At 41.3% G+C, this 25,159-nt stretch overlaps 1 protein-coding gene across 1 annotated transcript in view; it reads right to left on the bottom strand.

Moving 5' to 3' along the window:
* Positions 1-476: 476 nt before the first annotated feature.
* vwc2l (von Willebrand factor C domain containing 2 like) overlaps positions 477-25,159 on the bottom strand; it is a 37,464-nt gene continuing 12,781 nt past the window's right edge. The window contains exon 3 of the mRNA XM_069930470.1: positions 477-683. Within this exon, the coding sequence (XP_069786571.1) occupies positions 532-683 (152 nt within the window). The 3' untranslated portion in view covers positions 477-531. The remainder of the gene's footprint in view (positions 684-25,159) is intronic.

Here is a 25,159-nt window from a genome sequence, read left to right on the forward strand (position 1 = left end):
TTGTAAATTTTTTCATTGGAATATTCTCATTTACATTTTCAGGCACACATTAGTGGATCGGATTATAAAATGAACAGTTTTCATGTGACAGCATTTCCTCCATTGGTCGTTGTTAAGATAAAGCAAAGTCAGAGCTGAAACAGGAAGTCTCGTAGTTTGCCTGCAAGCAGCTTCTAATATTAAGTGCAAACAGGCGGTGTATTTGAAGACCAGGGTGAAAAAAACCCAAAATCCTTAAGATGACACAAGAAGCAGTTGCATCCAACATAAAAGTAACCACAAAAATTGGTAGTCAGCAGTTAAAATCCTCATTTAACTTTCAACCAAAATAGCACCCACAGGTCGGATATGAGATGGCGAAAAATGTTAAAAAAAAAATAGCGTTTCACCAAACAGAATTTGTACCAGGAATCTAGATCTTCCGGCAACTATTTCAACGTATGGAGCTAGGCAATTTGTCTTGGCTGCGCAGCACGCTGTGGCGCTGCATTGCTGACAGTTAGTTAAAAGTGGAGCAGCTGTTCACCCAGTTCACAGTCGCTCGCATTCTCGTTTGACGCAAGTGGCCTGTCGCTCTGTCTTCCACCAGTCTCCGTTCTGAGCGCACTGGCATATGGTGCAGTCGTCCACCTTCACCTCCTTCCCTGCTGGGATTATGGTGGAACCCGCAAAGCAATTGGGGCCTGAAATAAGAAGAGAAAACGCATGCTTTGAGAATTAATGACTGGGAATGCGACGCAAATCTGAGGACGAGAAATCACAGAGGTAGTTAACTGTGGGGCCTGATGCTTTGAGTGGTTGAAATTTCACAGCCTCCATTTTTGAAGATGCTTACAGGAGCTTAATTGTTTAACATCCTGCAACCGTGGGGTCTGGGCCCAAGATGGCGTCCTGTGTTCGGCAACAGCCTCAAAGGGTTGCAGACTCTGGCAAAGCAGAGGATGAGCACAAGGCACCAAAAAAACAGGGAAACTACTCCCAGCCTGAGAAAGAGAAGCAGAGGAGAGATCCCAAGGGACAATGACCACTGCGGCAGACCGGTGAGAGGCTCTGTGTGCTGAAGAGCACATAGGCGGTGGGCTGCTGGTGACTCGAGGGTGAGGAATCCACGTGGACTGCAGACTGCTGGGGACTGATGGCAAAGGACACACACCTGGCTCGACACTGGCGAAAGTGCTACCAGGTATCAGAACCGAGGTGTGAGAGGGTGCCAAGGGTGCTGAAGGCTTCCTGATCATGTGGGAAGTTCAGATCTGGAACTTGGGTTGCTGATGGTGTGATCTGGGTCTGTGTGGCTGTGGGGGCTGTGAGAGTGGGAGGCCAAACCACAGACTTTGGAGAAGGAAACTCTTTTGCTTCCCTTTCTCTGGCCATGGGCGCCAGGCAATTTCTGCTGATGGCGAATCTGTCTGCCTTACAGCAGATTAAAGCACATTTCATGTAATATGATACTGTTTTATTGCATGATAATAAAAGAATCTTGAATCTTAATAAATGTATCTTCTTGTCCTCAAAATATTTGAAAAATCTAATATAATGGGAAAAACTAGTCTTTAAACATTGACAATTTAATCTAATGTTTTCCATTGAAGTAAATATTTGAATTAGCTTATGAAATTAAATGGGGTTCACTGGCATAGAGCATTTGGACGTTCCCACATTCTTCCACCAAACACCAATTAATCGCTAAGGTTGCAAACGGACACTTAAATACTGTGGGCTCTGAGGCAAATCCAAATTGAATTATGGAGCTGTGGATCCAGGAATGCATGCCTGCTTAGAACAGAGAAGCATAGGAATTTCTTCAGCCAGAGGACGGTAAATCTACAGAATCTGTTGCCCCAGGCAGTTGTGGAGGCCAATATTTAAGACAGAGACTGATAGGTTCTTGATTAGCCAGGGCAGCGAAGGTTACAAGGAGAAGGCCGGGCATTGGCGGATAATCTACCACTCAGGCTCTAGGCTGAGCTTTAGTAAGTCCACCCCCAGCCCTCCCCCCCACCCCATAACCCCTCATCCTTCGTTGAATAAAGTGAAATTGTTCCATTTATTAGCCTTTGGGCATAATTTCCTCACTTATTCTTTCTTTTTCAATTTTTATGATACATGATGTATATGGAATACATAATAAGTACAGAACACTTTATAGAGAGCTGTAATAATCAGTGCCCAGATCACTCATCGCTTCTAAACCCTAGATTAAAGAATGATATTTTATCATAATATATATCTATCCCCACTACCTAGACCAGAATTGTATGCTGAGAAGATTAGGTACTCTGCTTCAGAAAAAGAAAGTGTGGAAAAAAAAGAACATAAAATTATCATCTGTTCCAGAAGTTCTGAAAATAGTTCACAAATGGTCCCCACATATTTTGAAAATTCATCTTCGTATCAATGACAGAGCATCGGATTTTCTCTCGATTAAGGCAAGACATAATTTCACATCAGCATTGGGCGTGAGTGGGTGGGGCAGTGTCCTTCCACCCAAGTAGGATTGCACGACTTGCCATAAGAAATTTAGATGGCATTAAAGTCATGCCATTCTCTCCAGCGGTGCCGAAAAGAGCAATTAAAGGATTAGGCTCCAAGTTTAAGTCAAAAATAATTGATAAAGTCTGAAAAATCTCTGTCCACTGTCTTCTAAGGCTCGAACAAATCCAAAACATGTAGCATCCCCATTGTTACATCTGTCGCAATGAAGACTCTTATTCGGATAAGCCCTCGCATACTCTAAATTTATCTGCCAGGTATGTGCTGGGAGTACACTAGTTGGTGGTTGATTGGAGAGCAAAGGATAAACTTCATTAAAAACCAACAAAACTTACAAAAGTCGCCTGCTAGCCCCAAATAATTTGAAAAGTCTGTTAGTTACAAAAGGATAAATAAAATGTTTTAATAAAACAGTCAAGGTACTCAGGAGTAAACCTCACGTGTGCTCTGCTGCAGGAGGCAGACCTCAGACTCACGCACGAGCATTGATTGACAGGTAGTATTGGGACCAGCGGAGCCCGAATTGATAGATGGGACTGAGACCCCGGTGCTGATTGACAGGTGAACCCAGGACTAACAAGAGCCCATATTGACAAGTGGTTACATTGGTGTACCAGTGGTTTTGATGGGCTCCCTTACCTTACGGCTCGTGATTGAATGGTGGGGCTGACTCGATGGGCCGATTTTGACTCCTATGTCTTATGGCTTATATACTCCTGCAGTGGTACAATGCAAGCTCTTGAAATACTTTGTTTTCTAACGCCCTGCAACTCTTTCTGTTTGCTTTTATCCTATTCTCTTTTGAAAGTTGCCCTTGACTTTGTTGCAGATCATTCAAACTTCTTTTAATGTTAATATTATTTTTTATTTGCAGCACAATGATTATAATGCCATTAGTTTCAAGTTAATTATGGAGAAGGATTGGTCTGGGCCTTGGGTTGAGATTCTACATTAGAGAAAGGCCAATTACAAGGAAATGAGAAAGGATCTAGAATGCGTGGATTGTGATGTTGTTTTCGAGCAAGGACATGCGAGGTAAGTGGAGGACCTTCAAAGGTGACATTTTGAGAGTAGAGAGTTTGCATGTTCCTGTCAGGATTAAAGGCAAGGTTAACAGGCATAGGGATCCTTGGATTTCAAGGGATATTGGGGATCTGGTTTGGAAGAAGAGAGAGGTGTATAGCAATATAGGCAACATGGAGCAAATGAGGTACTTGAGGAGTGTAAAGCATGCAAGAAAAATCTTAAGGAAGTCAGGAAGGTTAAAAGAAGACAGGAAGGTTCACATTTATTAATGTGAAGGGCAACATGATTGGCATAGTGGTTAGTGTTACGCCTTTATAGCACCAGCGATCATGACCAAGGTTCAAATCCTGCGCTGTCTGTAAGGAGTTTGTACATTCTTCCCGTGTCTGTGCGCATTTTCCACAGGGGCTCTGGTTTCCTCCCACTGTCTGAAATGTATTCTGGGAGTGTAGGTAAATTGGGCAGTATGGACCTGTGAGTTGAAGTGGCCTGTTACCATGCTGTATGTCTAAATTTAAAAAAATTAACATCCTAAGGGTTTCTACAAGTATATTAAGAGCAAAAGGTTAGTAAGGGACAAAGTTGGTCCCTTTGAAGATAAGAGTGTTCAGCTTTGTATGGAACCAGAAGAGATGGGGGAGATCTTAAATGGGGTTTTTACATCAGTTTTCACCCAGGAAACTGACACAGAGTCTAAGGAAGACAAGCAGTGAGACATAGAACTGATACAGATTAAAGAGAGGAGTTGCTTGTTGTCTGAACACAAATAAGAGTAAATAAATCCCAGGGCCTGATAAGATATTCTCTCAGACCTTAAGGGAGACTAGTATAGCAATTGTAGGGGCTCTGGCAGAAATATTTAAAATGTCTTTAGCCACAGGTGTGGTGCTGGTGGATTGGAGGGTAGCTCATGTTGTTCCAGTGTTTAAAAAAGGTTCCATAAGTAACCCTGGAAATTATAGTAGCTATGGTATTGGAAGGTTTCTTAAAAATTGGGTATACAATTATTTGGATAGCCAGAGACTGATTAGGGATAGTCAAAATGGCTTTGTGCATGGTAGGTCATGCTTAACCAATCTTTTAGAGATTTTTGAGGAGGTTACCAGGGAAGATGGCAAAGGAAAGGCTGTGGATGTTGTTTACGTTAACTTTTGCATGGCCTTTGATAAGGTCCCATTTGGGAGGTGAGTCAGAAAGGTTCCAACGCTAGGGAGGTAGTAAATTTAATTCAATATTGGCTGGATGGGAGAAGCCAGAGAGTAGTGGTGGATGATGCTTCTCAGACTGGAAGCCTGTGACTAGTGGTGTGTCTCAGGGATCGGTGCTGGGACCATTGTTGTTTGTCATCTATATCAATGATGTGGATGATAATGTGGTCAATTGGTTCAGCAAGTTTGCAGATGATACTTTGATTGGAGGTGTTGTGGACAGCGAAGAAGAAGGTTGCAGAAGTGAACACTTGCAGAAGGTTCTGGACCAGCTGGAAAAATGGGCTGAAAAAAATAGCAGATGGAATTTAATGCTGACAAATGTTAGTTGTTGCATTTTGGAAGGACAAATCAAGAAAGGACATACAGGGTAAATGGTCGGGCACTGAGTGAGGGGTGTGGTAGAAGGTCTTGGGAATACAGGTACATAATTTTTCAAAAGTCATATTACAGGTAGATAGTGTGGCAAAGAGACCTTTTGGCACATTGGCCTTCATAAATCAAAGTACTGAGTACTGTATTGTCATGCATATAATGCGCATGTTATATGCGTTATTTTACAAACCAGGCTTCCCCCCTACCCCATGCCATTATGTGCGCTATACAAGAACATTTTTACATGTTGAAAGAATGCGCACAATTTATAGTGGCCATGAAAAAGATGTGCCGACAATTTATAATGAGCCTGGGAATATTAGCCTGGGAGCATGAGAAAGTATTAGCGGCAGTGAAAGAATGGTCACAATTTATAGTGGACGTGAGAAATTTTGATCTTGGGAATATCTCTTTGTACTGAATGCCATGGTATTCCTATAAACAGGATATTCTGGCTCGGGCACTGCACCTTATCAATGTTAATTGTCCAGACCTGTCCCTGAGGGAGGAGATTAAAAAATCAAGTGCCTCTGATTTGAGACAACATTCGAGTTAAAATCCTGCTTAGTCCTAAAGCCTGCCTTCAATCTATTTAATTGATTCCTCTCTAAAGTTTGTTAATGTGTTGCGACAGGATATCATCTACATAATGTGTGATTGATACCTCTGGGGAAGTTAATTGGGTGTTAATTTTGGGAGATTAACTGCGGCAGAAATTGGTATGTGCTTTATTTCATGTTCCATTTAAATGCAAATTGCTTTTGCCATTCGGAATTTAGAATACAACAACCACGTATTATATGTGTGTTATATCAAAATATTTTTACACATTTTATGATTTTATGCACGTTATGTGCATGTGATATACATGTGTGTGTTATATGAGTGAAAATATGGTATAGGAGTTGGGATATTATGGTAAAGTTGTATAAGGCATTGGTGAGGCCATATTTAGAGTAGTGTGTGAAGTTTTGGTCACCTAACTGAAGGAAAGATGTCAATAAGTTTGAAAGAGAAGATTTACTAAGATGCTGTCTGGACTTCAGGAACTGAGTTACAAGGAAAAGTTAAACCAATTAGGACTTTATTCCCTGGGGTGTAGAAGAATGAAGGGAGATTTGATAGAGGTATTTAAAATTATAAGGCGTCTAGATAGAGTAAATGTGGGTAGGCCTTTTCCACTGAGGGTAGGTGAGATACAAACCAGAGTCATGAGTTAAGGTGGAAAGGGGAAAGATTCAGAGAGATCATTATGGGGAACTTCGTCACACAGTGAGTGGTGGGAGTGTGGAAGGAGCTGCCAGCTGAAGTGGTGAATGTTGGCTCAATTTTAATTTTTAAGAACAATTTGGACAGGTACATAGATTAGAGGGGTATGGGAGGTCACTGGGACTAGGAAGAATAATAGTTTGGCACAGACCAGAAGGGCCTTTTCCTGTGCTGTATAGTTCTATATTCTATAGAAGGAGTTGATTCCAGTTATTTGAACCCATGCTACCTAATTATACTCAAATTAACCAACAACCCCATACATTTTGTCAATAAACATGTTCTTCAGATCTGCTCTTAGTCTTTTTGGGAAAGTGGGATAATCGAATAGGGAAGTGATGCAATACAGTAGTTGGCCACAATGTATAAGGAGCACGCTAATTTTTATCTCTCAATCTGTTTCATATCTACGTTGTCATACTTTAACTCCATGGGGTTCAATTAACTAAAACCTAAATGACTTCATGTATTAAGTATGTGTAATTTTATTATCTCTCTGAGGTGGAGGTAAATCAGACTACTGGTAATCAGGTGAAATCTGCTGTAAATGATTTTATTACACTGAATAATCTTAAAAGCAATAAGTTGAATCTCTTGTTCACACATGGCCACGAGATAGGATGAGTGTTTAATCTACACCATCTGATCGTCAAAATACACGAAGGCTTGTATCAGTTCAATGAGCTAATTTCTCAACAAGGATAAGGTCTGGTTGTAGTTGTCAATTTTTGTGTTCTGCGGGTGGTGGGGGTTCCGAAACTAAGACCTTTAAATATATAATTACTCATATCCAATGAGAAATTTAAGGGAATCTTCTTTATGGACTGCATGGTTAGCATGTGAAGGTTGTTACCAAAAGGAGTGGCTAAGTCAAATAACAGGGATTTTAAGGAACATGGAAATTAACGTCAAAAAATTAAATTGGAAAAGCTGGAGATTCCCCGCAGGCCAGTCGCCATCAATGGAGAGGGAAACAGACGTAGTGTTTCAGGTGGTTGACCTTTCAACAGAGCGCCTGAGGAAGAAAGAAAGGATGGATGAGGTTGGTTGGTAGGAAGCTGACACGAAGCATAAACACTCTTACCAAATAGCTTAGCTAACGGCTTGGCTCTATGCTCCATCATGTACCTAGTTCCTCAAACACAAGTGGTCAAACTGTGTAACCCCAGTATAACTGTTATGCAGAATGGAACATCTGTGCAACAAAGTGTCAAGGACTTCAGGTATCACCATCTCTGAGGATCTATCCTGATGGCCTACAAGTCGATGCAATCGTAAAGAAGACTCGCCAACCACTAGGACTTGGTGAGGAGTTTGAGGAGATTTGGTCCATCATCAAAGACTCTTGACAAGTTTTACAGGTGGAAAGCAGCTTTCCGGTATGGAGGTGCCAATGCACAGGATAGGAGAAAATTCCCAAGAGTTATTCACTCAACCAGCAACATCACGGGCACTAGACTTTGCTCCATTGAGGACATCTACAAGAGGCGGTGCCTTAAGAAAGCAGCCTGTATCCTCAAGGACCCTCATCATCCAGGCAATGCCCTCTTCAGTCTCCTACCATCAAGAAGGAGGTACAGGAGCCTGAAGACAAGCACCCAGCAGCACAAGGGCAGATTCTTCCCCTCTGCCATCAGATTTCAGAATGGACAATGAACCACCGACACGACCTCACTTTCTTCTATTTATTTTTGAAATGCAATTTATAGCAATATTTGGACTGTAATTAGGCTGAAAAACAACACATTTCATGACATGTTCATGAAAATAAATTCAGATTAATTCAGACAATACGTATTGCAAACAGTACCAGTAAGCAAAAAGTATTTAAAAGGTAGAAATCTTCAAATGGTAACATAAATTCCTCACTGAAATTATATTTACATCTGAACTTGATTATATTTCTAGTTTGCGATTATTCCCATTACCTCCCAAAACACTCTATATGTACTTACTAATGCCATCAACTACATACTGTACACCAGCGTTGTAAATATTAGTTAACTCGTCCCACCAGTCATGTAGAGAAAGCTCAGTCATCCTTTTACAACTATGCAAGATGGATAACTCAGACCCCCAAGGCAAGTGATGACATCTTTCCCAAGTCAGCCCAAAACCTGCCATCTCCACTGAGATATTTTGTTTATTCTTCAGCTACGTAGCTCCCAGTAGATTATTAAATGACTTGTGCAGGAACATATTCTTGCACTCTTTTCCAGCAATGCGTCATTGAAAACATCTGAATTATTCATTCCATGTATCAGTCCAACGATAAAGATTGTTGAGGCTATAAAATTCCAGATTGCATCTAAGGAATATCGATGACAAGGTAATTATGTTATGGATAATGGCTAGCAGTTTCAGTGCACTTTGTTGAAAGACAACATTAATTCCCTTCTGGAATCTAGATGCAAACAACCCCTTACATCCCCTATTTCCCCTTCCCCCAAAAACCGAGCCTGGGTGCTCGTTAGTCAGATGCAAGGCCCTTTCACCTTCTCCATTCCCATTTTCAATTAATGGTTTGACTTTCCTACCGCAATGAATTTTCTGCCCTTTGTAAAATGTTGACTGGCTTTAAAGAGCTTTGAGACATTCTGAGGTTGTGAAAGTGTCACTGTGAAATGCAGGTTCATTTTATGACTATTTCTATTCTCTCAATAAAAAAAAGAGTTAATGAACTGTCCATCTATCCTAAATCTTCGAGATTGAACTTCTCCAGTGTGCACCAGTCATCCGCCAAATTTAGCCTGAAGCTTGCAAGCAGAGATTTCTATACATGTGTATTACAAACTGTAATAAACTCCTCCCATCTAATTAAACTGAAGCCAGAATTGGAAGAAAACTCTACCTTTTATTTCTACCTTGTTTCCTGCAAAATGTAAAGAAACTTTCAGAGAAACAAAATGGGTGGCACAAAGCTTTTATAGCGCCAGTGACCAGGGTTCGAATCTGGTGCTGTCTGTTTGGAATTTGTAGGTTTGCATGGGTTTACCAGCTTCCTCCAAAGACGTACGGGGTCAGTTGGTTACATGGGGGCGTTTCGCCGGCATGGGCCAGAAGGGCCTGTTATCGTGCTGTATCTTAGAATGAAATAAAAATGATACATTTGAGATTGTAATATGTTTACTTATGATCCTCTGTGGGATGGAAAACCCGTAACAGTGGATAACACCAGAACACCCAGCATTCTCTGTCTTCAGTGAAAGTAAAATGATGCCCCCAGTTCAAAGTGAGCAACCAGCCGGTTGTCAGCTTCCAACGTGAGTGGAAGCAGAGGGCAATTTTTCCAGGGAAGTGTGTCAACCCTCGGTAATTTGCAAACATTTCAGGATAATTCGAATCATCAAAGAAAATAATTTAAATAAATTCAAATGTATCATCAAATATATACGCAGGAATAATAATGTTCAATAAAATAGTTATAAATAGGAAACTATTGCTGAAATAAGTGGAACATCCCCCTCAATTATTTCTAACTTATTCGGAGACCAGATAATGGAAATTTAAAAATCTATTCACCTCACTTGAACCTGTCTCCTTGTGGTTTTCAATCTCCTGCCCCCATTAAATGGATCCATTTAAATGTGAACACATCTTGCACCAGAATGAGATCCTAGATCAATACTGGTGAGCCTTGAATTATGGTGGGGATTGTGTTCCTTAGGTATTGTGATGTTTCAGTAACGCCAAACCGTGCCATTTGTGGATGCATTAAGAAATGTGCATCGAAAAATAAAGTTTCAAGATTCAAGATTATTTTATTGTCATGTAATAAAAGAGAAAATGTGATATTACACAAAATTTCCTTTAGTTAGGCACGATGCCCCTTACACCCTGAGAAAGAGAAGCAAAAAAGAGTTCCCCCAGTGTCACTGAGTGTACGTGGATTCACCTCCAATGCTCTTGCAGCCTTCACACCCACATAGCCTTCAGTCCGAACCATTAGTGACCGGACCTCCACATGCACACCTCTGACACAATCAGAAAGCCTCCAGCACCCTTTTACATTCCGGTTCCAATACCTCTCTTTCTGAAACGGTGGTGCTCACCCCATTTTCTGGTGTCCTGCGCCAGCCCTCTGCTTCCTCAGAGTCTGGAACCCCACGTCGCCGCTGCTGACCACAGTCGTCCCCATTTTTGGGGTTGTGGGATTTCAAAATCAACCACCGCCAGCTCTTTTAACAGGCCTTTGTACAGGGCCGGCAGCAGTCGGACTGGGTGGTTGGACCCCACGGAGACCTCTGTGACTTTGCTCCCTACCTTCCACGGGTCTGCACCAGTAACAGCGGTGCCATTACAGTCTGGCAGCCACCATATATTTTTATCGTGTTTACGTTTTTCCTGACAAATTCTGTGAGAGCAAATTTTACTCCAGGCCTCAAATTTTTGGGTTGTGATTTGAAAATTCGGCAAGGATGAATTTCTGACACCTGTAAGATGGTAAAGCAGGGACTGTTGGTACTGTGGAGGCTTTTGATGGAAGCTCCTGAATCCCGAGAGGTTCTTCCCAGGGGAAAGGGAGAGTCTAAATCTAGAGGACACAAGTGTAAGGTGGGAGAAGAGGGATTTAAAAGGGAGTTGACAGGCAAGTTTTTCACGCAAGTAGGTGGTCCATAAATTGAGCAAACTGCCAGAGGAAGCCGTAGAGGCAAATATAATGACAGCACAAAAGGCATTTAGATAGGCACATGGATAACTTTAGCGAGATATGGGCCATATGCAGACAAAATGGGACTAACTGAGACATGTCTGATTCTATGCTGCACAGCTCCATGGTTATATCAGAGCGTTAAATTAATGCAGCTAATTTAAAGTCTGGGAAATACCTTAATCACAGAATTCTACAGTCATTCTGTTCGCTGTGGCTGTGCGGGCTATTTCAATTAAAAAACAATTAGTGCCGAATCCATCCGCTTTCCTGAAATCATTGCAAATTGTCGTTTCCCCACTATTTTTCCCCATTTGCTTTCGAAAGGTGGAATTGATCCTCCCTCTATCATCTCTTCAATTGCAGAATATTAATAACTCACTGAATAAAAAATAAACTTTCCATTTCCTTCCTGGTTATTAAATCGATTAGATATAGGGCAGAATTTGGCCATTTGGCCTGTTCTGCCATTCAAATCATGGTCGACGTATTTTCCCCTCAACAACATTCTCTCACCTTCTCCCCTTATTCTTTCACATCCTTACTAATGAAAAACCTATCAACCCATGCTTTAAATAAACTTTAAATGTAATCAGTGGCAAGCAGATCTGTACACAATACTCCAGGCATTGTTTATCCAGAGCATCAAGTACATATGTGTAACATAATTTCCTTGTTTTTGCATCCCATCAGCTTGGCTGACCGCATTTGCCATACGTTCTGACACCTTTGAAGATCTACATATGAACCCCCGCCCCTCCAATGTCCCTCGTATTCTTGCACACTCTTTAGAATTGTACCACATACACACTGCACATACAAATTTAGACATACAGCACGGTATCAGGCCATTAAGGCCCATAAGCCCATGCTGCCAAAAGTACACTCCCGGCACATTTCAAACGGTGGGAGGAAAATGGAGCCACTGGGGAAAGCCCACACAGACACGGGGAGAACGTACAGACTCCTTATAGACAGCGCAGGATTCAAACCTCAGTCCCGATCACTGGCGCTGAAAAGGTGTTGCGCTGACTGCTACACCAACCATACCTATCTCTGTATTTAATTCCACCTGGCCAATCTGCTTCTTCTTCCAGCCTGCGTCCAGTTCCATCAATGGTTATTATCCATATGATCTCATTCCCAGTTTGTATTGCTGACAAACACTTTTCCATAACCATTTTCCACTATCAAAAGGCACAATGTTGCCAGTTTTAACCCTTAGGGAACAGGGATCAGTCTCTGTCTCCTGTGAGTCAGTTATTATAGAGTGCAACTTCAAGCCAAAACTGACCTGAGCCTTAATTTTGTTAATCAACCTTTTATCTGGTACTTTGTTAAAGGTTTTCTCAAAGTCCATGTGGACAACACCCACTGTCTTCCCTTTATCAACCCATGAGCCTGTCAAAAAAATAAATGGATGATTAAACATAAATTTATGTGGGCTCTTTTAATTAACTCAAACTTCTTCAAATATCTACAGTTGACCCACTATTCCACATTTCTACTCTTTTCCCTATTTCTGTCATGATCCATTCTAAACTTTGGATTTTATCCGTTCTTTTCATTTTTTTTTTAATTGCACTAAATTAAACTACAAGTTATAGCATTTCAGGGGGAGGAGTCATGTGATGCAGTAGTGGCTGGTAGGGTAAAACCAGCCCTCTCCAGAAAAAAAGATAAAAAAGTCAAGAAAAGACAAAGCTTAACAAATATAAAGTATAAGAAATAGAAGATAAAGTTTCAGAGAAGAGAAAGAAGATGGCACCCAAGAAGGGAAAAGTAAAAACAACGGGGTAAAAATAAGAAAAGTCACCGGAAAAGAAAGAAGAAGGCCTTACCTGCATGAAGGAACAGGGAGCCGTGGTGGCGAAGAGCGCCCAATCTCCGAGGTTGGTGCCGGCCCCGCAGAGCTGCGATCCCCTGACCGGTGGACTGTAAAAATGGCTCTCTGAGCCAAACAAAAGTGCAGAACTGCGCATGCACAAGGAGTTGCACATGAGCAGAGTGCAATCAAAGGTAAAAGGAAACACCGACAGGAGGGGAGCTCAGCTGAGGAGCAGGCAACCATGGCACGACCAGCTGAGGGAGGCACGACCAGCTGAGGGATGCCCGACACCAGGGTTCACAGCTGGAGGATGAGGAAGGCGGCAGGAGAGGGAATGAGGAACCAGGAGAGGAAGAAAGTCGACGGAGTGAATGGCAAGAGGAGCAGCAGCAGGAGGCCCGACAGATGAGCAGCCCAGGAGGGGAGGACCAACAACGAGAGGGTCAGCATTAGAGGCCCGACAAAGTGATACAAGCAATTCATCAGGAGAATCAGAAGAGACATAGATGCAAAGAAGAGAAGAAGACACAAACACAGAAGAAGACCAAGATATTCACAGAGAAATAGAAGGTAAAACAGATTGACAGAATATAGATAAAGCCTTTTTTTGAAGAATAAATGAGGTCATTAAAAGAATGGATGTCATTATAATTTAGTGCAATTAAAAGAAAAATGAAAAGAATAGATAAAATGCAAAGTTTAGAACGGCTCATGACAGAAATAGGGAAAAGAGTAGAAAATGTGGAAGAGCGGGAAATGGCTGTAAAATGGAAGTAAACGACTTAAGAGGAAAATTGGAAGAAAGTGATAAAAAAATTAAAGAGACCCAAGAGTTGTTAGCTCAGAAAATTGATATGTTGAAAAATTATAGTAGGCGAAACAACATAAAAATAGTGGGCCTAAAGGAGGATGAAGAAAGGACAGATATGAAGAAACTGATAAAAGAATGAATCCCGAAGGTCCTGGAAACAACAGAAATATAGGAAGAAAAGGAAATAGAAAGGGCTCACAGAGCACTAGCTCCGAAACCACAGACACATCAAAAACCAAGATCCATCTTAGTAAAATTTTGAGATATATGACAAGAGAAAATATACTGGAATGGGCAAGGAATAAAATTAGAGAAGATAATAAACCACTGGAATACTAGGGTCAAAAAATATTTTTTTACCCAGACATAAGTTTTGAACTCTTAAAGAAGAGGAAGAGTTTAATACAGCAAAATTGATCCTATGGAAAAAAGGTTATAAATTCATGTTAAGGCATCCAGCCATGCTTAAAATATTTATACCCTAGAAGCAAAACAGACTGATCTCAGATCCGGAGGAAGCGCAAGAATTCGCAGAACATTTGCAGGACAGAGGAGAGATGAAGAGATGTAAAAAGGATGAAGAAAGGTGATAAAGTATATATAAAAGGAAGATGTAAAAACAATATATCTGTAAAGAACTAAAGAGGGAAAAGAGAGGGGAAGGAAGGAAGTAAGGGGAAAAAAAGGGAGAGCTTTGTTATATGTGAAAAAAAGTTTTCTGGGGGGGTTGGGGGGGGAGAATAACCATCACTGCGAAATCAGTTGACGCTTGCGAGCAAGATCGCAACCCAAATGGAAAGGGAAGTTGTGGTTGCCCGGCAAGGGATAAGGGGCAACTCAGAGGGGGGAGGGGGTATTTGGGGTTAAGGTAATATTGGGTGTGGGAAATGTTAGAGTATTTTATGTTTTAAATGTGTTGACATACATTGAGTTTAAAAAGTGAAAACCGAGAGATGAAAATGGGAAAAAGGATGGTGGTGAGGAAATGGAAAGAGGTGTAAACAAGATATAAGATGGCCACATTGAACTATATGACTTTAAACATTAATGGAATACATAACCAAATTAAAAGGAAGAGGCTATTAAATTTACTGAAAAAAGAAAAAAATAGATATAGCATTTGTGCAGGAAACACATCTAACTGAAGTGGAACATAACAAATTAAAGAGAGACTGGGTAGGATTCGTAGCGGCAGCATCATATAATTCAAAAGCTAGAGGTGCAGCCATATTAGTTAACAATAAACACAAGGTTACGCATGATACAGTATAATTGGTTACACAAGTTATAGATCACTCCTCAAAAATTAAAAGAATGGGATCCAACATTATCAGATAGATGTTTTCGCTGTAAGAAGGAAATGGGAAAAATAATACATACAATTTGGGCATGTACGAAAGTGAATACTTTTTGGGAAGATCTAAATCAGATATTAAATAAAATCACAAAAAATAACATACCAAAAAATCCAGAGATCTTTCTTTTAAGTAACATAGGAAGTAATGAATTAGGCCTCAAATTGGATAAACCACAAAAATGATTCATTATGATAGCCTTAGCAGCAGCAAAAAAGTGTATAATGTTAACTTGGAAAATGGAAGAAAGCCTGAGAATACAGCAATGGTGCATGGAAATGAATAAATGTATTCCATTGGAAAAAATAACATATAATTTAAAAAATAAAGTCACATTATTTGAACAAATTTGGGAGCCATACATGGAACATTACAGAGAGAGCTTGCCTCAGACCTCCATCCCCTAAAATGATAAGACAAAACTATTTGATTCAGTGTTTAAAAACAGATGACGCATTTTTCTTGTTTATTTTTCATTGTGTGAAGACATTGATTTATGGTTTTATTGTATTTTATATGCTGAATATTTATTGGTTTTGGAGGGGGGGTGAGAAGGGGGGAGGGAGGGTAGGGGTAAAAAAGGGAGAAAATGCCACTGTGTATATTTAATGAGAAACGTTTGTATATATTTTGGTTGATATGGTAAAAAATAAAATTATTTAAAAAAGTTATAGCATTTCAGGTGTTGGAAATCCTACCTCGATGGAATTCACAAATCACTACCCAAATATTTGAGACAAGGAATGAAATTCATTCTTACGGAATTTATGTTGCAATTAATAAATTGTCCCAAGCACAGTTCCGATGCCATCTAAAGGTTTGCCAATAACACCACAGTTGTCGGCAGAATCACAAACGGCAATGAGGAAGTGTACATAAGGGAGATAGAGCAGCTTGTTGAGTGGTGTCACGACAACAACCTTGCAGTCAACGTCAGCAAAATCAAGGAGATGACAGTGGACTTACGGAGGAAGTCAGGGGAACACAACCCAGTTTTCATCGAGGGCTCAGTCGTGGTGAGGGTCAAGATCTTCAAATTCCTGGGTGTCAACATCTCTGAGAATCTGTCCTGGAGCCTTCACATTGACGCAATCACAAAGAAGGCTCACCAGCAGCTATACTTTGTGAAGTGTCTGCAGAAATTTGGTATGTCACGGAAACTCTCGAAAACTTCTACAGGTGTACCGTGGAGAGCATTCTGGCTGGTTGCATCACTGCCTGATATGGAGGCACCAACCCTCAAGACAAAAATAAACTCCAGAGGCTTGTTAACTCGGCCTGCAACATCACAGGCACCAGACCTCACTCCATCGAGGATATCTACATGAGACGGTGTCTTAAAAATGCAGCCTCTATCCTCAAGGACCCCTGCCACTACCCAGGCCCTCTTCACTCTGCTACCATCGGGGAAAAGGTACAGGAGCCTAAAGGCGAGCACTCAGCGGCACAGGACAGCCTCTTCCCCGCTGCCATCAGATTCCTGAATAACCAATAAACCAAAGATTCTGCCTTACTTTTCGTTCCCTATTTTTTTTTATTTAATCTTTTAATTTATAGTAATGTTGTAAGATGGTTATAATATGTATGTTTGAACTGTGATGCTGCCACAAAACCCCAAATTTTAATGACAATAAATTCTCATTCTTATTCTGAAAGAATCAATATATTTTGTCACCTTTCATTTTTAGTCACTTGGCATTTCTGGGCAATAAAAATTGGACACAGTTGGGACAGCTGAGTCCCTTGTTTGCTTTGCACTTACTGATCTTTGAACATACAAGCAGATATCTCATATACCAGAGGGCAGCACTGCAGTAGTCTCACCAGCAAGGCATTTTCTCTGACATGTTGCATTGTGGGGAGTTGCAGTTACCATAAACAGCTACCTAAAGTAATCCCTCTGTAGCAGGCCGAATCGCCGCACCAGTCAGCTGACCCAAGAGAGCGTAGGCCCCCCTTCACTACCGAGGAGAAGCCCGCAGTTGACGCCACATGTGGACTAAGGGAACTCCCTGCTTCCGGGAGGCACACCGCTGGCCAATATGTGATGCTGCAATGCGCTGATGACACTGCCAGAAGCTGGCGCACACGTCACCAGTAGTGGGCATCTCTTTTGGGCAACACGGTGAATTCAAACAATAAAATCAGTTCACCTCACACCATGTGGATGTCTCACTATTCCATAGCTCTGCCACTACTCCTCATTTTTAACTTCATTTCCACAAAGTCAACACACTTTAATGCATTCCTCCTCCCCCTCCCCCTGCCCTGAACTCCTTCTGCACCATCTTTCTTCCAGGAATTCTGATTCTTGATCCTTGACATCTCCACTTCATAAACCCTTTATTAACCAGAGGAGCAAATAGAAATATCCTATGGAGCTGAAGTTCGAAACAATGGGTGATTTATTAAAACTGATGCACAGCAGGAGACCAGTCAAAGCCGATCTCTTCAGCATGATTTTGGTGCAGGTTTTATACTTTCAAAGGTCATGATTACAAAAACTTGATTAACTTAATTTTACTGTTTATATTGCAGAATCTAGTTACTGGCAAGATAACTCCATATGCCTCTTATTCAGTCTGAGATGTCCCGATGGTCCAAGCAAGATCCTGCCGACTATGCCAATGTTAAATTTGGCCTGCGCTGTATAGCCACAGGATGACACAACAGCAGACCAAATGAGCTACATAAACATTGCTAGCGGGACTGGGGAGCATAAAGGAGTAGCAGCTGTTGCTACTCAATTCTTTCTGCTATACCCACTCAGTTAATACTGAGTTTCATTCACTTTAAATAGTGTTTTCAAGGTCAACATCAGACTCTCTGTGCAGTGGTCTTGGCTCGGAACATCCCTTGGTTGCTTCTCATTAGGTCTTTTACAATATCTCTTTGTAGTCAACTAAGCAGGTTACGTATCTTTGTAGCTGAGCATACAGTTTCAGTTATGCTATTGCATGATGTCTGGCTATTTTCCTTTGTCTGTTAATGCTAACAAGTTTATGTCAACTTATTTTCTACAACAAAAGTCCCCTAGCACCCTTATATTTTCCTGTCCTAGCCTTCTACACTATCTGTTTCAGATTTTGCATAGGGTTTTGAAAAAAAAATGGCTTTCAGTAGAAAGCAGAGAGTAGTAGTGTAAGGTAAGTATTCTGCCTGGAGGTCAGTGATGTTCTTTGTGATTTTTGTAAATGACCTGGATGAAGAGGTGGAAGGATGGGTCAGTAAGTTTGCAGATGACACGAAGGTTGGAGGAGCTGTGGATAGAGCTGGAGGTTGTCAAAGGTGACAAAAGGATATAGACAGGATGCAGAGTTGGCCAGAAAAGTAGCAGAAGGAGATCAATCAGGATAAGTGTGAGGTGATGCATTTTGGAAGGACAAACCATAAGGCTGAGTACAGGGTTAATGATCGGTTACTTAAGAGTGTAGATGAACGGAGGAACTTTGGGGTCCAAATCCATATATCCCTCAAGGTCACTGCACAGGTTGATAGGATGGTTCAGAAGGCTTATGAGATGCTGGGCTTCATTAACAGAGGGATTGAGTTCAGGAATAGAGAGGTCATGTTACAACTCTACAAATTTCTGTTAAGACCACACTTAGAGTATTGTGTTCAGTTCTGGTCACCTCACTACGAGAAGGATGTTGAAGCTATGGAGAGGGTGCAGAGATTTACCAGATGTTACCTGGATTGGTAAACAAGTCTCATGAGGCAAGGTTAGCAGAGCTGGGACTTCTCACTTTGGAGTGTAGAAGGATGAGAGGAGATTTAATAGAGGACTACAAGATTATGCAAAGTATAGATAGGGTGGGCAGTGAGCACCTGTTTCCCAGGGCAGGAACAGCAAACACCAGAGGACTCGAATAAAAAGTGAAAGGAAACATCAGGGGTAAGTTTGTTTGTGTTTTTTTTAAAAAACACAGAGAGTTGTGGATGCTGGAATACCTTGGCAGGGATGGTGGTGGAGGCTGAAACATTGGGGACAATTAAGACACTCTTAGACAGGCACATGGATGGAAGAAAAATAGAGAGTTTACAGGGTAGGGGGTGTTTAGTACTTTCTTTTAAAGGAATATATGGGTCAGCACAACATCGAGGGCCGAAGGGCTTGTGCAGTGCTGCAGTGTTCTATGTTCTAAGGTATAGATTGATTACAAAAATAGGTAACTTAATTATCCACAGGATTAACAAGTTAACACTGAGAGGTCCACAGCAGTGGACCAGCAAGAGGCTCAGTGGCTGAGGGACTCACGCAGGGTGCTGGCGACTTGCTGTCAGGGGACCACAGTTGCTGCAGGCTGCTGGAGGCTGGATCATGGGAACCGGGTATCAGAGCAAGGTTTTGAAGGGTGCTGAGGCCAAGAAGGGCTCCTGGAGGACCTCAGGCACTGAAGGCCCCCTGATCGCATCAGGGATTTGGATCCGATGCTCGCGCTGATGAATCAAGCAGTAGTCTACACAGTTGTGAGAGTGCGGAAGGTGAATCCACAGACACTCAGTGTCTCTGAAGGGACTCTCTTATGCTTATTTTTCTCACTGTAAGGGGATCTGGCGGATACTAATGGTGACTCTGCCTTACAGCAGGGAGAAGGCAATTTTGTGTAATATTGCATGTTCTGCACTAATACATGACAATAAATGAATCTTGATATCAAAGTAAATTATAACCCCTCCTCTCTAACATAGGAAGTGCAGTCACTGTCATGAACATAGCCCTGAAACCATCAACAAATGAAATCTGATGGTTGGTACCAATATCTGCGCTGTCGACTGCAGATGTGCAAGCTCAACTTGCTGCCATGGAATATCAGTGTGAAAAGGAGGTTCCAGGGAGTTACATCACTCAAGCAATCACATTTTCACTCAAACGTTTTGCCTCAGGAACATTTTGTGTAATCAGCCTTGTTCTGAGAGCCATTTTCTTCTGCTTCTTCCATTAGTTTGCCCTGTTCTATAGGCTTCTGGTCATTCTCCTTTCTGTGCCTGACCAGACGGCTGTGTCTGGAGGTAATAGGCCTTAGAAATATTTGTCTTGGAAGTCATCGGAAAATCCTTTCAATATCAATCAGGGCATTCTCTATACTGTATAAATAAATGAAATGTTGGCAAGGAGGTAAAAGCACCCATAGGGCATATAGTTCAACTGGAAAAAATATTCCTCTGTGCAAGCTACAAGGGAGTTTGGATGGTGCTTTGTTTCGCTGTTCACGTGAGATGTTGGGCCGGTAAGAGAGTGTGAAGTTGGTGTGCCAACTGATGTCATGAATCATCTGCTTTGCCCTCAGCCAATAGATGTTGCCAAACTGCATTCAATGACCTCTTCCCCACCCATCACCTCCATGCTCTGGCCTCCCACACCGCAACCCACCTCCCCCTCCCTCCTCCCTCACATATCCACCTTGTGCCTGTAGACTTCTGCTTCGCTCCTGCCAATTTATTCAGGCACCCGCCTACATATTGATCACACCTTGACAAAGGGCTCAGGCTCAAAAAGTTGGTTGTGTATCTTTATCTGAACTACATAAAGTATGCTCTGTGACCGGTTGTGTTTCTCTGGCATTTTGTGCTTTTACTACAATCACAGCATCTGCAGACTTTTTGTGTTCCACTCAATACATTTCAAACTAGATCTACATAGAAAACAAGGGGACAATTTTTTTCACGCAGGGCTCAAACCATCCCCAAATGAGGCTTGTTTCATACGACTGAGTTTTACAAATCCTCTCACTGTTGACTTTTGAAATGCAAAGTTCCATAAGATCTGCCACTAATTACTGTTAAAAATGATTTCAGTTTTTCAAATAATGGTCACTTGCCTCAGAAGCTAAATTTAGCAATGTGAAATAAGTCTTTGGATGAACAAAGATTTTATCTAAACACTGTATGTCCAAATTATCTCAAATAATTCTGAACAAATTTAATTTTATTTTGAATTGGGAAAATAAAAATTATTTCCAAGCCTACAAATATTGATTATCTTTCTAGGAACTGAATTGGATAAATACTGGAACAAACAAACTGGATAGGATGGGTTTAAGAGGGATTTAGGGCAAATGCAGCCAGGTCCGATTAGTGTGGGTGGGACTTTTTGATCAGTTGGGCAAATTGGGCTGAAGGGCCAGGGTATGACTCCGTGACTCTAAATAAAACGCAGTGTTTCATGGAGAAAGAGTACAGGCAGGGAATTAATCGGCTGACGAGCAAGGTACAAAGTGTCCTCTTCAAATAATACAAACTGAGACAATGTAATACTTGCAATAAATGTACATGGGACAAGCATCTTACATTTACAAATGTTAACAGATGTGTGTGTATGCGGCTCATTTCAAAATAACAATTGACGTGCAACCGTACAGAATGTTAAGTTAGGAAATACTACATTTTTGGCATGTGAAAAGAATATTAGAAGATATAGATTCTTGCATCATAGGGTATTTGGATGGTACGGGCTAGTGGGCCAGATCGGCTATTACTGTGTTGAATGTGTAAACAAATCTGGATAGCAACCTATTTTACATGATGTGCTTGTTAACAGGCGTACCTTTCGTTCTTAAAAAATTATTTTTATCAGAAAAGCAAACAAAAAAGCAGTAAATCAATTGCAATGAAACCTTTGCAGATTCACAAATGATAACATATGGTACAGTAGCAATATGACTTAGTTCTAAATCCAAAGAATGATAATACATAGAGTGTATTAAGTGTTGATAACAGTGTTGTAGGAGACAAGGATGTAAAATGAAAGGAAAAAAATTCAAACCCACAGTAATCGAGGTTAAAATTCATATTGTGTGTAGTGTTAAATCCGAACAAGTGGCCTCAGGGGATCCAAACGAGCACGCCCAGCGACCTTCATCGTCGCACCTCATTAGTCAAATTATGCTAGTGAGCTGTAAATGCGCCCCAAGTCCTATCAAAAGAAATCTTGATTTTCGTGACATTATGCTGAATTTTCTCCAGATTTAAACAGACATAACTTTCCAAGCATTACCACTAATGCCCCTCCAGTTTCCTATTTTTCTTTACTATGCTTTTGCTTGCCATTGCAGTGACTGGTCCTGTAAGTTTCAGGATGGAGAAGAATGAAGAGAAAGTTTTCCGAAAGTGAGAGAGATTAGACAGCAAATAGGGTGGTGGTGAAAGAGAGTAGCAAAAGAGGAAGTAACTGGGTTACAGCTGAACAAATGGGAACAACTGGGTGTTCAGAATCAGAATTTAATGCCATAAACATCATAAGTTTTATTTTGCACAGCATTATTGTGCAAATGTTACATTTAAAAAAAATTACATTTAAAAATAAGTAAATTACTGCTGTGCAAAGCTGGCACAGACCCAATGGATTGAATGGCAGATGAGAATAACAAAAATGAATGCAGACTTGCACTGAGCCTTTGCAAGACTTAGTCTGGATCTACTACGGTTAGCATAGCGGTTGGCACAGCGCTGTTACAGCACCAGTGACCTGGGTTCGAATCTGGCGCTGTCTGTAAGGAGTGCATGCATTGTATTCTCACCCGTATCTGCGTGGGGGCTCCAGTTTCCTCCCACCCTCCAAAACGTACAGGGATTGTAGGTTAATGGGGTGCAATTGGGCGGCACAGACTTGTGGGCCGGAAAGGCCTGTTACTGTTAATTGTCTAAGAAACAAATTAGAATTGGATTACAAAAATAGGTAACTTAATTATCCACAGGATTAACAAGTTAACACTGAGAGGTCCACAGCAGTGGACCAGCAAGAGGCTCAGCGGCAGATTTACAATCTGAGCAGATGCCAATTTTCTGATTCAGATGGTAAATGGTATCAAGACATGGTAAACATTTTTTTGCCAGTTTTGCAAAGATGGATTGTAGTCAAAACATTTGAGGAGGTCGCTCATGGCAGGTTGATGCTGAAGATTGAATCACATGGGTTCCACAGTGGGTTGGATATAAAACTGGATTGGTATGACAAGACAGAGGATAGTGGTGGAGGGGTTTCCTGGCTTAGAGGTCTATGGCCTATGGTCAACAAAGAGTCAGCATTGGAATCTCTATCGTTTGTGATATAAAAATGATTTGGATAAAAATGCTAGTGGTCTGATTAGTAAGAGAAATATACAAAGTGCTGGAGAACTCAACAGGTCAGATAGTTGGTTTCGTGCCAAAAGCCCTTCATCAGGAATGGCAAGTTTGCAGTTGACATGAAAATTGATCAATGTGCGGACAGGGAAGAAGCTAGTCAAATGACCCAACTGGATATAGATCAGTTGGAAATTTGAGTAGAGAAATGGTAGTGGAGTTTAACCCAGACAAGTGTGAGGTGTTACATTTGGCCAAATTCAGGTTAAAAAACTAATTGCCGTAGAGAGGGTTCAAGGCCATAGCTTCCTGAGAGTGGCCACACATGTGGACAGGGCGGTGCCAATCATGGATTTGGGAACAAAAATAAGGAAGTCATGTTGCAGCTGGATAAAATTTTGGACAGGCCACTTTGCAGTGCTAGTTTCAATATGACCAGCATCCTGTAGGCTTTTAAGAGGTATATTAGCCTTCAGAAAAGGTTGGGCACACTCACACTGCTTGTGGATGACCTGACAAAAGCGTATAAAATTATGAGAGACATCGTCTTTTTTTTCCCCCGAGGTGGAATTTTAAGATGAGAGGGGGAAAGTTGAAAGGACATGTGCAAGGCAAAGTTTGAACACCGAGTGGTAGGTGCCTGGATGGGCTGTCAAGGAAGCTGGAAACATGTTTCAGAGGGGCATGTAGACAGGCACATGGATAGGCAGGGAATGGGGAGGACATAGATCATCCAATGGCAAATGGGATTAGTTTGGATTGACATCACTGTCAGCGCAGGCACAGTGAGCCGTATTCCTGCACGGTACCGCTTTAAGTTCAGTGGATTAACATCATTTTGATAAGTTCTTTGGGCGGCTTCATGCCGGAGAATGAGATATGGACTGAATTAAGGTTTTAAGAGTTTGTGTACTGGAGAAAAAAAATCAATACAGCACGGTTGGCGTAGCAGTTGTCACAACGCTGCTGAAGCGCTGGCGATCAGGACCAGGGTTCAAATGCAGCACTGTCTGCATGGGCTTTCCCCGGGGGCTCCGGTTTCATCTCACCATTTGAAATGCTCCGAGGAATTGGGTATAATGGGGCGGCTTGGGCTTGTGGGCTGGAGTGGCCTGTTTCCTGCTGCCTGTCTACATTTAAAGGAAAAATTAAACCATAAAAGTGAATTCTGCTTTCAAATGCTAGCTCCTTTGTGTAATTTTAGTCTCATTTGTCCATCATGAACCTTTACAAATTGCAGTTAAATATGATCTGGGCACATCAGCCCAGGAAAAGCCAATATCATAAAATAAAGGAAGTAGGCCATGTACTGAATAATCACTTTGCATCAGGATTTACAATCCTTGTTTCTGGCATTTACATTAGGATGGATCACAGGCTGGATCTTTCCTGGAAACGAATATTGAATCAGGATGAGTTCTGAAAATAATTGATATGAACAATGAATAAACACAGGAATAAAATAATAGCAGGAAGGAATAACAAATCCCAAGCACTTAGTCCTCTTACAGAGCACAGGGAATCAAAACAATGACTAAAATTTGTGTATTCACTGCCTTGAAGATCCACAAGCTGTAACAGGAAGGGAACACTGCCCTTGTGCATGGGGATTCATCTTCCAATGGTTGGATAATGCCGAAGAAGTCAACCTCTTGTAGTCCGCTACATAGTTCCCGACAATCTTATCACCAAAGAACCCAGGCGAACTCTAACTCAGGAAACTTAAACATCATGAATAATAATTATACTTTGTTGGAGAGCTAATTAATGGCGATATTGCTCAAGCGTTAGAAACAGATGCATTATGGGAAGCCATTCAGATCTCCACCATTTAGTTGATAAAATAATTAATATTTGATGAATTTTAAATGAAGTTAAGCTATATCCAATTCAACATCCCTGACACCCTCACCGATTAAATCTATCATACTTAAGTATTGATACCCAGTCTCCATGAGTTGGTGAAGAAGGCTCTTGCTTTCTGTGCAGAAGTGATTTCCTATACTGGCTTGCAAGGTCTTTTATAACAGTGATGGATTGGCGATATGGATCCTGTGCCCTGCTGGCTAATTTCAGTGT

This window comes from Narcine bancroftii, chromosome 4 (assembly GCF_036971445.1).
Source record: "Narcine bancroftii isolate sNarBan1 chromosome 4, sNarBan1.hap1, whole genome shotgun sequence".
NCBI lineage: Eukaryota > Metazoa > Chordata > Chondrichthyes > Torpediniformes > Narcinidae > Narcine > Narcine bancroftii.